Here is a 12,678-nt window from a genome sequence, read left to right on the forward strand (position 1 = left end):
ACCACTGGGCCCACCTCAGTGACGCTGTTGCCAATTTGATGCCAGGTCCCATGCTGAACCCATACTCGCCACACAACCAGGAGTCCCCTGTTCTGCTGCCACCTCAGTGACACCTATGTGTTCTTTCTATACTCACCTTCCCCGACAGCAGCGATCACAACAACAGGCCGACCATGACCGACAAGAGCCTGGGGGGGCCGAGACCCAGCCACGGATAACATTGCTGCGGCTGGGTGCTCTTTCTCATTCCGACCTCCTCCACCCCCGCCCTCGTTCTCTTTTTCCCTCCCTCTGAACAGAAACCTTATACATAGAAAAGCATCAAAAAGTGCAGCTCCATACGATGACCTTGGCAGTTTAAGATTAACCGAAAAACACTAGCCCACCGCTATCCACTCATCCAAAACTGCTTTATGTGCCGAGCAGCTGAGGTTTCCCAATAATACCTCTCCCCATCTGAACTGCAGCAAATAGTGAAGGAGCTATCCCACTCTGGCAGACTGCACATTTGTGAATACACCGTGACCCTTTCATGTATTATCCTCTCAGATATCCAGAGAGCAATAAAAGTCCTTCAACGAGAAACTAAAGACATCAGGACTGGTTCCTTACCTTCAATAACACTGCATTAATTATTAAATAAAACAAATGGCACTCTTTCAGCTTCAACAAATTATGATGTCACTCATCACACTGAGGCTGATTTCCATGCCAGCTCTTAAGAACATTTTTGAGTTCTGTGCATTTTGCTTTTAATTAGCTGAATAAATGATCCAAGGCAAAAGGTTGAAGTGGACAAGCCAGTGCCTGTCTCTTCCTTATTATTGACCTTACCACCTCACCGTTTCAGAGTGGGAAAAAGAAAATCTTTACCTGAAAATAGTTATCTGTACATGTCATCTCGAAATGACATTGCACAGGTCAGAAAACATGCCTGCACTCAGAAAACTATTTAAAACGTTTAATACTTAAACATCACTTAAGAATCACTCCCATATCTCAGTCCAGTCACACTTACAGCATTCTGCTTAACCTGCTACAGTAACATTTTAGCATCTGAATAAGTATGAAGTTCAAATCATCGATTTCTCCAACATAGAGAGTAGACCATTTGACTAACAGTCTCTATGGGAGCAATAGAGATAAGCCTGCAGCAGCATAAGTGACTTTATACAGACAATGATTTATTGAGATTCAGTACTAGTAAATGACTCATGAAGAGTGAATGTTTTACTGGAGGCCACAGATCATGCCTTATTAATGGAAGCATGTTTTAAGCCAGTATGTCCCTATAATATTTATTTCAGATTATTTCTGGTCAAAATCTATCCTGAGAAAGTGTATTTTTGAGAAAACAATTCAAGGGCTGATGGAAATCTATTCAAGAAGGATACTGCAGCCTTGTTTTCCGCCAGTTCAATGTCACATCAATTGGTTTCAATTTGGATTGGGGTCAAAACAGAATATCTGAAGCTTGTCATTGGAGTTCAGCATCAATAGCTGCTTGGTTATATGACTGCCAGGCTGCTTAGAGCATCCAAAAAAATACCACTCAGGTACAACATAATCAGGGCACCTGCATTATCAGACTAAGCTGGACTTTGAACCTAATCTGAGGGGTAAAAAGCAACCAATTCTGCCACTAGCCTCAAATTTCTAAAGTATATGTACATTTTGTGTGTTATTCTTTAAACATCAATCCCTTCAAAGATAACTTTAAGAGCACTTGACTTTTTTAGATTAGATTGGATTACTTACAGTGCGGAAACAGGCCCTTCGGCCCAACAAGTCGACACCGACCCGCCGAAGCGCAATCCACCCAGACCCATTCCCCGACATTTACCCCTTCACCTAACACTACGGGCAATTTGGCATGGCCAATTCACCTGACCTGCACATTTTTGGACTGTGGGAGGAAACCAGAGCACCCAGAGGAAACCCACACAGACATGGGGAGAATGTGCAAACTCCACACAGTCGCCTGAGGCAGTAATTGAACCCTGGTCTCTGGCACTGTGAGGCAACAGTGCTAATCACTGTGCCACTGTACCACCCACATTGATTGCAATGTATCAATTATTGTTAACTCATATTTGAGATGTACTAGAACTATGCTTCAAGAGCACCCATTCTAAGTGTAAATCACAATTTGTAAATAAATAATACATAAAGCAAACACAACTGGATAGCATGTGAGACTCAAGCAGCATCTCAAGAATATTCAGATGCCCTGACTCAGGCCTGGCTCCTACTATCATTGACCAAGTCAAATGCTTTATATCACATCCTGCAGGAGGCACCACACAGCAACCCCCAGCTGCAACGCTCATGTCATAGCAAGTCTAAGAGAAAAGGAAAACTAATACAGAGATGAAAAATGCAGAAAAATAAACAAGAAGAGATGAAAGTTGAGGAGGAGCAAGAGAAATTAAGAGATTGGGATATATGAAACTTTATGAGGTCAGGAGTGACTAACTTGCTATAATGAGAAATGAACAGAGTTGAGGAAATGGATCAAGAGCTGGATTGGCCCTGTAGGGATTGGAAACAGAAGTGGGGACTCCTTTTAGTGTTGTCAACTGTAATCAAATCTATTCCTGAAGGTTTTCAACATATGACCTGCCTTCATGCTCTAGCCATTAGCCAACCACCCCATTCATCCATTTGACACACTGCATTCCTATATCAATTAGACAGCCGAAGACTCATTGGCAAATTGAAGGATGCTTCACTGTCAGCCTTTTGCTACCCCATTTTCAATTTTCCCCATATTGGATAAAGTAAAACAAAAAAAATCCCAATCATTTTCGGTGACCCCCGGATTGTCCTTCAGGGTGGCACACAGCAGTGTCCTGGAGATTGATCTTCAGTATCTGGAGACTCCAGGCCATTCCTGAAGGATTGGCAAGCCCAGGTTCTGAACTCACTCCTGGATTGAGGAGTTGGGGTGGTGGGAGATACTTATTCATTTTCATGAGGACAACTCCCTAAAAGGCATGCATAGCTGACAGGTTCTCAAAGCTAAATAAAAACCGAATGAACTACAGAATCTGTAAACCAGAAACACAAACAGACATTGCTGAAAAAGCTCAGCAGGTCTGGCAGCATCTGCAAAGAGAAATCAGAGTTAATGTTTCAGACCCTTCCTCAGATAGTGTCAGCTGCTTTTGTTGCAATGTGGCCAAAGCAAAGGTATGAATTGTCAAATGCAGGGCAGACTTTCTGTAGAATACTGGATTGGTGAACTATTTCTGTGGTCAGCAAAGTTTTGGAAAGAATTCTGAGGGATAGGATTTATGACTATTTGGCAAAGCATAGTGTGATTAAAGGCAGTCAGCATGGCTTTGTGAGGGGCAGGTTATACCTCACAAATCTTATAGAGTTCTTTCAGGAGGTGACAAGACAGGTCGACGGCGGTCGAGCAGTAGACGTGGTGTATATGGACATCAGCTAGGCACTTGATAAAGTTCCCATAGTAGGCTCATTCATAAAGTCAGGAAGTATGGGGTACAGGGAAATTTGGCAATCTGGATTCAGAATTGGTTGGCTGACAGAAGGCAGAGAGTAGTTGTAGATGGAAAGTATTCTGCCTGGAGGTCAGTGACGAGTGGGGTCCCACAGGGCCCTGTTATTGGGCCTCTGCTCTTTGTAGTTTTTATAAATGATTTGGATGAGGAGGTTGCAGGGTGTGCTAGTAAATTTGCAGACGACACAAAGGTTGGAGGTGCCGTTGATAGTATTGAGGGCGGTTGCAGGCTGTAGTGCGACATAGACAGGGCTGAGAAATGGCAGGTGGAGTTTAACCTGGATAAATATGAAGTGATGCATTTTGGAAGGTCGAACCTGAATGCTGAATATAGGATTAACGACAGGATTCTTGGCAGTGTGGAGGAACAGAGGGATCTGTGTATGCATGTACATAGATCCCTCAAAGTTGCTACTCAAGTAGATAGAGTTGTTAAGAAAGCATATGGTGTTTTGGCTTTCATTAACAGGGGGATCGAGTTTAAGAGCCGCAAGGTTTTACTACAGCTCTACAAGTCCCTGGTGAGACCACACTTGGAATATTGTGTCCAGTTCTGGTCGCCCTACTATAGGAAAGATACAGAGGCTTTGGAGAGGGTGCAAAGAAGGTTTACCAGGATGCTGCATGGACTGGAGAGCTTGCCTTATGAAGAAAGGTTAAATAAGCTCAGACTTTTCTCTCTGGAGAGAAGGAGGAAGAGAGGAGACCTGATCGAGGTATACAAGATAATGAGAGGAATTGATAGAGTCAATAGCCAGAGACTTTTCCCCAGGGCAGGATTGACTGGTACAAGGTAGTTTTAAGATATTAGGACAAAGGTATATAGGAGACATCAGAGGTAGGTTCTTTACACAGAGAGTTGTGAATGCATGGAATGCGTTACCAGCGGTGGTGGTGGAAGCAGAGTCATTAGGGACATTTAAGCGACTGCTGGACGTGTACATGGATAACAGTGAGTTGAGGGGTGCGTAGGTTAAGTTATTATATTTTACGTTAGGATTAAACCTCGGCACAACATCTTGGGCCTAAGGGCCTGTTCTGTGCTGTACTTTTCCATGTTATATGTTCTATTCAGCCAATTACAGCACAATCTCTAGAAGCAATATTATGCACAAGCATTCACATACAGCCACTGCTGAGAATTGAAAAATGTGACAGAAATGGAGGATTTTACAGAGATTATTATTTGAAATAGTAAGATTTCCCAATCTATTCTAGCCAATTCACATCCCATACCCTCTTAGTTCCCTTAAATCAGACTCAGGAACCGGGTTGCGGAATCAATTTTGTTCTCTATCTTATTCCAGAATGCCACCATATTATGACCACACTTCTCCAAGGGACTGCACACAACCAGACTGTTAATTGATTCTTTCTCATTGCACAGTACCCAACCTGTTCTCTGGATCCTCAATGTATTAATGAAAAAGAAAATCATGTACACACTGCAGGGAATCTTCCTCCACAATACCATTGCTAGTTTGGTTTGTCTAACCTATATATAAATTAAAATTACTGATGATTACAGTTTTACACTTAGTGCATGCATCTCTGATTTCTTGTTCAATACCATCCATTAAATCTCCACTATTGTTTGAGGGCCTACAAACAACCCAAAGTAGTATTTTCTGCTCCTTGGTGTTTTTTATCTCTACCCGTACAGATTGCGCGTCATGAGTTGCTGAGCCAATATGCTTCCTCACTATTGCATGAATTTCTTCCTTTACTAACAATGCAACTCCACACCCTCTCCCTTCTTTCCTGAAAAATGAATACCTTTGGATATTCCGTTCCCACCCTTAGTCACCAAACAGTTCATGTACCTGCAATCGCAACTATATCTTAACTATATCTAATTATGCTGTTAATTCATCAATAGTGAAAGCTCTGCCCATTAGGACACAAGGCCTTCAGAATTGTCTTTTTAACCTTCTTAGCAATCTTAACTATCGATTACACAGTGCTCCATTTGTTTTTTTGCCCTTGATTTTTCTGCCTTCCACTTTTGCTTTTTGCATTTTCTATCTTTTGTTTCTATCCCTGTTTCTTCCTCATCATCTCCCTTCACAGGTCCCCATCTCCTAGCCAGTTGAGTTTAAATGTTCTCTGCAATCATAACAAACAGCAACTCTTCCTCCAACCCTGTACTCCTACCCTGGCACGGCCCATCCTATTTGCACGGGGCCCACCTTCCCCAGAAGTGATCCTATTGGCCTAGCAGTCTGAATCCCTCCTTCCTACACCAGTTCTCCAACCATGTATTCATCCAGTATAACCTGTTATTTTTACTCTTGCTAGTATGTGGCACTAGTAGTAATCCTGAGATTACAACCTTTGAGGTCCTACATTTTAATTTATTCTCCTGTATTCTGTTTGTAGGACCACATCGCTTCCTCAATCTATATTGTTGGTGCTGACATATATCACAACAACTGATTTTTCACCCTCGCCCTCATCAGAATGCCTTTCAGTAATTGTGACTGGGACTAGGGAGTCAACATTCCACCCTCTTTTGCTGTTTTGTCTCTTTTACTGTAGAAATACCTGTCTATTCTCCTCACTATTGAAACCCCTATCACTACAACTCTGCCATTTTTAATTCCTCCCCTCAGGTAGATATTGTAGTCTTTGTCAGCCAGGTGGATTTCACAGAATATGAGTTTCCTGACTGGGACTGTTAACCTGGTCCATTCAGGGAGCCCTGGCTGACTGATATAAAGAGAGGTAACAGAGGTTTTGGCCACACTGAGTGCTGGCTCTATGGGGTCAGTGCCACATGTAAATAAATGGTGACTTGGTGACGGGATACCAGCCTCTGTGGAGTTCTTTCAGATATATCTCGTAGAGTTCCTGCCACATCCTGTTTCCAGGTGGATATGAACAGGATCTGCTGGTCTGGTATAATAAAGGAAAACCAGAGTGAGGTCTAAAAAGAAGAGTCACTTGTCTTAAATATGATTAGTTTATATCATGATAGCAACTATTGAAATGTTATGTTGATAATATGGACATTGTTACAAAGATTATGAGGATGATTTCAATGTTAGGTCTTATCCTATTGAGGTCCAAAGCTGTCCATCTGCCAGGGTCCACAGGCCAATATCCTATTGAGCAGTGCTTCATGCACTCCTCAGCATCAATCCTTTCACACCCTTATATAATAAAAATTTCAGTTAAAATGCCAGTGAGTCTACAAGCATCCAAAGTTATTCAACTCTAAATTGGATAATACCTCCTGCTGTCCACACATACCCAGTTCAACAAGGAAATTGCCCTGTTCCTCGGCAAGTTGTACTGCTCCATCCCAATATCTGAACAGAAGGTTCAGCATTGAAACACAAGGAAGAATGACCATCATAAAACAGAGTGGCACAGAAATAACAGAAAAGATTCCACTTTGTCCATTAATGTGCCATTAATGTGCAACTTAATGGTTAAAGAAATCATTTGTCCTAATTACTATCAAACAATCTTTCTGAAAATGAAAATTAGTTCAAAGTCTCATTCATAAAGATTGTGATTTTAAAAAAACAATTTGTTCCTTAAAAGTTTCCTTTCTGTCTCTTTATTCCATCTTCTTCCCTCCCTTAATTTCACACACTGATATTGAGTTAACCATTCTAATGGATATCTCCTGCTTCAAGCTGTGTGCCTCATTTTAAACAAATTGGGTAAAGAGGTACAAAGTTGCTTGCCCTACTTCCACATATTCCTGATCCTCTATAAAGGGCATGGGGCTGAAATGGTTTTCTAATAACTGGAAATTCCACTATAAAAGTTTATAGAAGCATTGTAGACAAGTGTAAGTGTAATGAATGGCTCTTGACATTCAGCCACTGCTGATCACAAAATCCGGCCCATTATTTTAAAATTCTCAGTGAATGACACAAAAGAGAAAATAGAAACAGGACTTACTGTTACATATGGCATCTTTGATAGGTGTGCATTCTGAACTCAGTATTTCATTTTCTTCACAGATAGTGCACGGGAGACAAGGGTCAGCACTGCTCTTCTGGTCAGAATAGGTTTCCAAAGGGCATTTCTCACAGATCGTATTCTGTTTATCAGTACACAGTTGCAGTACTCCATATCCCTCTTCACAAAGATCACACTTAAGGCACTCTCCGCCCACATTATCAGGATCCTCATAATAGCCGTCCATGCAAATGCAGGATGTATCAAAGTTATCCATACAAGGTATTGCAATGGTTCTTGTGCCTAAACATTCTGTGCAAGGTTTGCATGGTTCAATGTGGCTTGAAACATCTGAATAAGCAACACCTAGGATGAAAGAAAAACAGTAAGAAATAAGTGAAAACATATGTTGTCTTTATTATTCATGCTCATTACATGGGCATCTGTTCCCAAAACAAACATTTTGCAACACCTTAAGCTAGTTAGTAACGGGTGCATATTTTGTGGCAAACTCTTCATTGCTCTCCAACATCAAAATAAGAAACTTGATGAGCAAATGGACCTATCAACAAAATGGACAGAGAGGTGGTGGATGCAATTTAGTAAGGAGAAGTTTACAATGATTCATTTAAATAAAGAAAAATAATGTAAGCCCTCACTATAGTTGTAGGAGAAACATGCTAATGTAAGGGTAACCCAGAGGTTCAAATACAAAAATCCATGAACTTGTGAATACTGATGGGTCAAACCATATAGTATTTTGGGTTTTGTAAGTGGAAGCCTGGAATACAAGAATAAAGAGGTAATGATAAACTTGTACAAAGCAACGATTAGACAATAGTTAAGTGACTATATGCAGTTTTTGGGTACACAGCATTTAAATTAAGAGTTAATAAGCATTTAAACTAAAGTCTAGATTAGAGTGGTGCTGGAAAAGCACAGCAGCTCAGGCAGCATCCGAAGAGCAGTAAAATTGATGTTTCGGGCAAAAGCCCTTCATCAGGGATACATATTTAAACTAAAGAACAATACAGAAGTTTAGGGTGAAAATAAGGCAGTTAGGTGAGATTTTAATACACTTGCAATGCATTAACAAACATTTGAGCCAAATATTCACTTTAATTGTACATTTTCCCCCCAACATTCATTCTTCTTATGATTCATAGCCTTTTCTAAAGCAGTTCACACTTTTGCTCTAGGGGAGAGAGAACAGCATTCCCAATCAAAAATGTTGCAACACAACAAGTACACACAAGATTCTGTGCAGTTTTCAACGTGTCCCATTGAAAATCCTGTAACCACCGCATACAATCTGACTTGACTCATTTCTAGATGGGGCAACCTTGTGTCAACTTACAATTTGACCTGCATCGGACTTTTACTTTGCAAATAAAGGGGTTGGAAAATGTTGATTGCTACAATACAATCTACAATCTACAGGGGGAAACGGCGTAGGCATAGTGGTAATGTCATCAAATTAGTAATCCAGAGTCCCTGGATAATACTCTGGAAAAGGTCAGAAGTTATGCGACACCAGGTTATAGTCCAACAGGTTTTTTATTTAAATCACAAGTTTTCGGAGAGCTGCTGGCTTCACCTGATGAAGGAGCAGCACTTCAAAAGCTTGTGATTTCAAATAAAGCTGTTGGACTATAATCTGGTGTCATGTGACATCTGACTTTGTCCACCCCAGTCCAACATCAGCACCTCCACATCATAATATTCTGGAGACATCGAACTCAATCCGACTGGAGCAGTGGTGATATTTGAATTCGATTCAAAACTATCCTAATGGTGACTGTGTTAGTTCTGTTGATTGCCGTAAAAACCCATCCACTTCACTACAGCACTGTCCTTTAGGGAAGGAAACTGTCATCCTCACCCGGTCTGACCTTCGTATGACCACAGACCCACAGAAATGTGATTGACTCTCTGGGTAATTAGGGATGGGCAAGAAATACCCATTTAGCCAGTGATGCCTACGTACCAAGAATGAACAATTGAGAAAAGATCAGTATGACAATTCAGCAATTTATCGAGATGTATTTGTAGATCTCAGAGATCATCCTGTCTTCTCTGAAACCTTAATTTAATGTTTGGAAACAAAATGCTAAAATGGAAACATAGCTATAATTAATTTATTCTGTAACATCCTTGAGATGCACAAAAGAATAATAATTGTACATGAAAACCTTTGAAACTTACATTTGATTTATAAAAGATCTTCATTGGCAACTATAGCAGAAAGTCTTCAATCTCATGAATCTAGGCTGGATCTGAAACCAGATGTGAAGGCTGATATCTAATGCACTGTGCCGAATAGCCCATTGGCTTGAATCAGAGAACACAGGAGAGACCTTTTTTTTAATCCAGAGTCTCCTTAAACGTGGAACTCTGTATCACAAGGTAAGGTGAATAACTCAGATGCATTCACAGGGAAGTTAGATAAGTGCCCAAGAGGGAAAGGAGTTCTAGAATATAGTTAAAGAAAGTGTAGGGGGGAATTCTTGTGGAGCACAAACACAAAATCAAATTAGTATGAACGGTATGTTTCTGCGAAATTGATGTTATTCTTCTTTAAAGAACAATGCTTTTTAAATTATTATGGCTAGACAGGAATCTTGTTACTTAGAGTCAGCAACAGTCACTAATAGGTTATGCCATGAAATGTATCTCCTCCCCCACTGTCCCATACAGGACTTCTGACATAAAGAGAAGGAGGTTTGTGGACTTTCCTCCAGTCCATTCCAGGACAGGATCCAGACTGGTGGGACATTAAATGGGAGCTTTAAGCATCTACTGAAGACTGCAAGCATTATTCACAAAGCAAAATTAAAGAAATATTAGCCCTTGCTTCAAGACAATCCACCTTGGAAAGAGATGAAATTTAAATCTGAATGCAAAGTTCAGGCACTAATGGTCCCAGAAGCTAAAGTAGCCAATTCCATCTTAATACATTCCAAGAGGTTTGAGTACTCAGCCTCATAAGACCCAGGTTTACACACCTAAATACCTTTTCACCTGAGTCAGACAGTGATCTAGTGGTTAGTCCCTGGAGGAGAGAGTGTCAGCCTTGTAGTTATCAGGAAATGAGCAATTCATTATATCCCACTCTTCTAAGTCTACATCATTCTTCTCAAAACTATTTATTTTTAAAAAAGACTGAAATTAAGTCTAAATCAAATCCGAGGTTGTAAAAACAGTTTTGAATGAAATTGTAAAAGTATTAGTTGGCTAAACAATGAGCGTAATTTCCCACCCTCTCTGGTTGCATGTTTGGAGATGGGGAGGACATTTAGTCAGGCAGGAGTTGTGCGTTGGCCACCTGTCCATCCCTTGATAGAGTTCAGAGCAGAAATGCCTTTCATCGACCTATCACCCCACCACCAATTGAGGCATTTGAGTGGAGTGAAGGGCTTCATCTCACTGCCACTGGTATCAACCCAGCTCTGGGTGGACCTTTTGCCATCTACAATGCACAACAAGCAATGTCATGCAGCCTGGTTACTGTTTCTTGGCTGTAGGAGGAGTGGTTCCTCAATACCTGGTCAAGGAGTCCAGCATCAGAAAAAGAAGACCCACTAAAGAGCCAAACCCTAGAGGCTGATCTTGTTGCAACTCCCTTAACTCACAGACCCTATACTAAAAAACTTCCAGTCATTGCTTACCTGTGGTCAGAATTACTGTCTGATCCTAGGCTCTCACAATTTACTATCCTACAGTAGCCATCCTCCCCTGTGCCACTACTGAGCAAGAGAGGTGCCAGCCTCTGATTGACCAGCAGTATTGGGTAGAAAGCACCTCCACTCCTGCGGTCTTGATCCTGGGAAAAGGTCCACAGGTGCCCTCTCCCCTGCCTGATTAATGCCTAGTTCAATAGGTCTTGGCATAGGTTTAGGGTGTGAGGGGAAAGATATAAAAGAGACCTAAGGGGCAACTTTTTCACGCAGAAGATGGTACGTGTATGGAATGAGCTGCCAGAGGAAGTGGTGGAGGCTGGTGCAATTGCAACATTTAAGAGGCATTTGGATGGGTATATGAATAGGAAGGGTTTGGAGGGATATGGGCCGGGTGCTGGCAGGTGGGACTAGATTGGGTCGGGATATCTGGTCGGCATGGACCAAACGGTATGTTTCCATGCTGTACATCTCTATGACTCTATGATATGACTATAATTGGCAAGGATCTATCAGATTGCAGGAGGGAACCCATTACCTCCACAAGATTACCTCCACCTCACAGTTTAGAAAATAATGTTGTTAATTCAAAATGAAATCCAGCAACAGAATTAGCTATCGATGTTTGTATGGTGTTTGGCTGGTACACATGAGGAAAGAAATTAAAAGTTTTTATTATATTTGAACACCAATGCGAAGAACTCATTGTATAGCATTTTATTTAAGTTTTTGCAAAAAACTTAATGGTCGTTGCAGAGTAAATTGGTCCTTGTAAAGTTGTTTTATAAGCTGCTTCAGCCTTTTGAGATTTTATATTTCTGAGCTCTATTCAAAAATACAACAGTTAAAACATTATATTGGTTCCCAAATGTTCTACTTGCTTATCTCTTGCACATTTTGTGACAGTTGATTATCTTAATTGTAGAAGATAATCTTCAAAATAATTGCAACTTTTAGCTTGAAGCTTAAGGTAGGTCAGCAAAAACTGAAAATCTAAAGTTACCTCAGGGTAAAGACACTTGTTGGCATTAATATGGCAATTAAATTGCTACTTTTCTCATTTTAACAGTGAAATTAATTCTTTGGGATAAATACTAAAACCGAGAGAGGGTATGCAGCTAACACGTTGAACAATTGTACAATGACTTTTATGAACAGCTGGTTATTTGTCGCAAAACAGGTTACATTGCTTTTATATTGTGTTACATTGCTCTCCTAGTGCTACTGTCAGAGGGTCATGTATAAATGTCTTCTGACATTTTTAACATCCAAAGCATTTCAGAGGACCCATGTAGCATGGAAATTAACAACAGTATGAAAAAGCTGCTCTCAAACCTTCTGGATTTTGACTTCTAAATTCACACCAATGAAATGAATGCAGATGGTATAGATTCTATGATTATCATTTTACAGAAAAAAAGGTATTATATAGTGAAGTATAAAGTACATTTTGACAGATTCTAAACAGACCCATCAAGTGGAACATATCACCCAGGTCTAACGATGAGGTGGATGGAAGCTTAAACTTTAAACGGGTAGATATCCAATGTGTCAGTTGAG

At 40.6% G+C, this 12,678-nt stretch overlaps 1 protein-coding gene across 1 annotated transcript in view; it reads right to left on the reverse strand.

The window, feature by feature from the left end:
* ngfrb (nerve growth factor receptor b) overlaps positions 1-12,678 on the reverse strand; it is a 184,334-nt gene that overhangs the window by 112,175 nt on the left and 59,481 nt on the right. The window contains exon 3 of the mRNA XM_072561733.1: positions 7,442-7,807. Coding sequence (XP_072417834.1) covers positions 7,442-7,807 — 366 coding nt within the window. The remainder of the gene's footprint in view (positions 1-7,441; positions 7,808-12,678) is intronic.

The sequence above is a fragment of the Chiloscyllium punctatum genome, chromosome 42, assembly GCF_047496795.1.
Source record: "Chiloscyllium punctatum isolate Juve2018m chromosome 42, sChiPun1.3, whole genome shotgun sequence".
Lineage (NCBI taxonomy): Eukaryota > Metazoa > Chordata > Chondrichthyes > Orectolobiformes > Hemiscylliidae > Chiloscyllium > Chiloscyllium punctatum.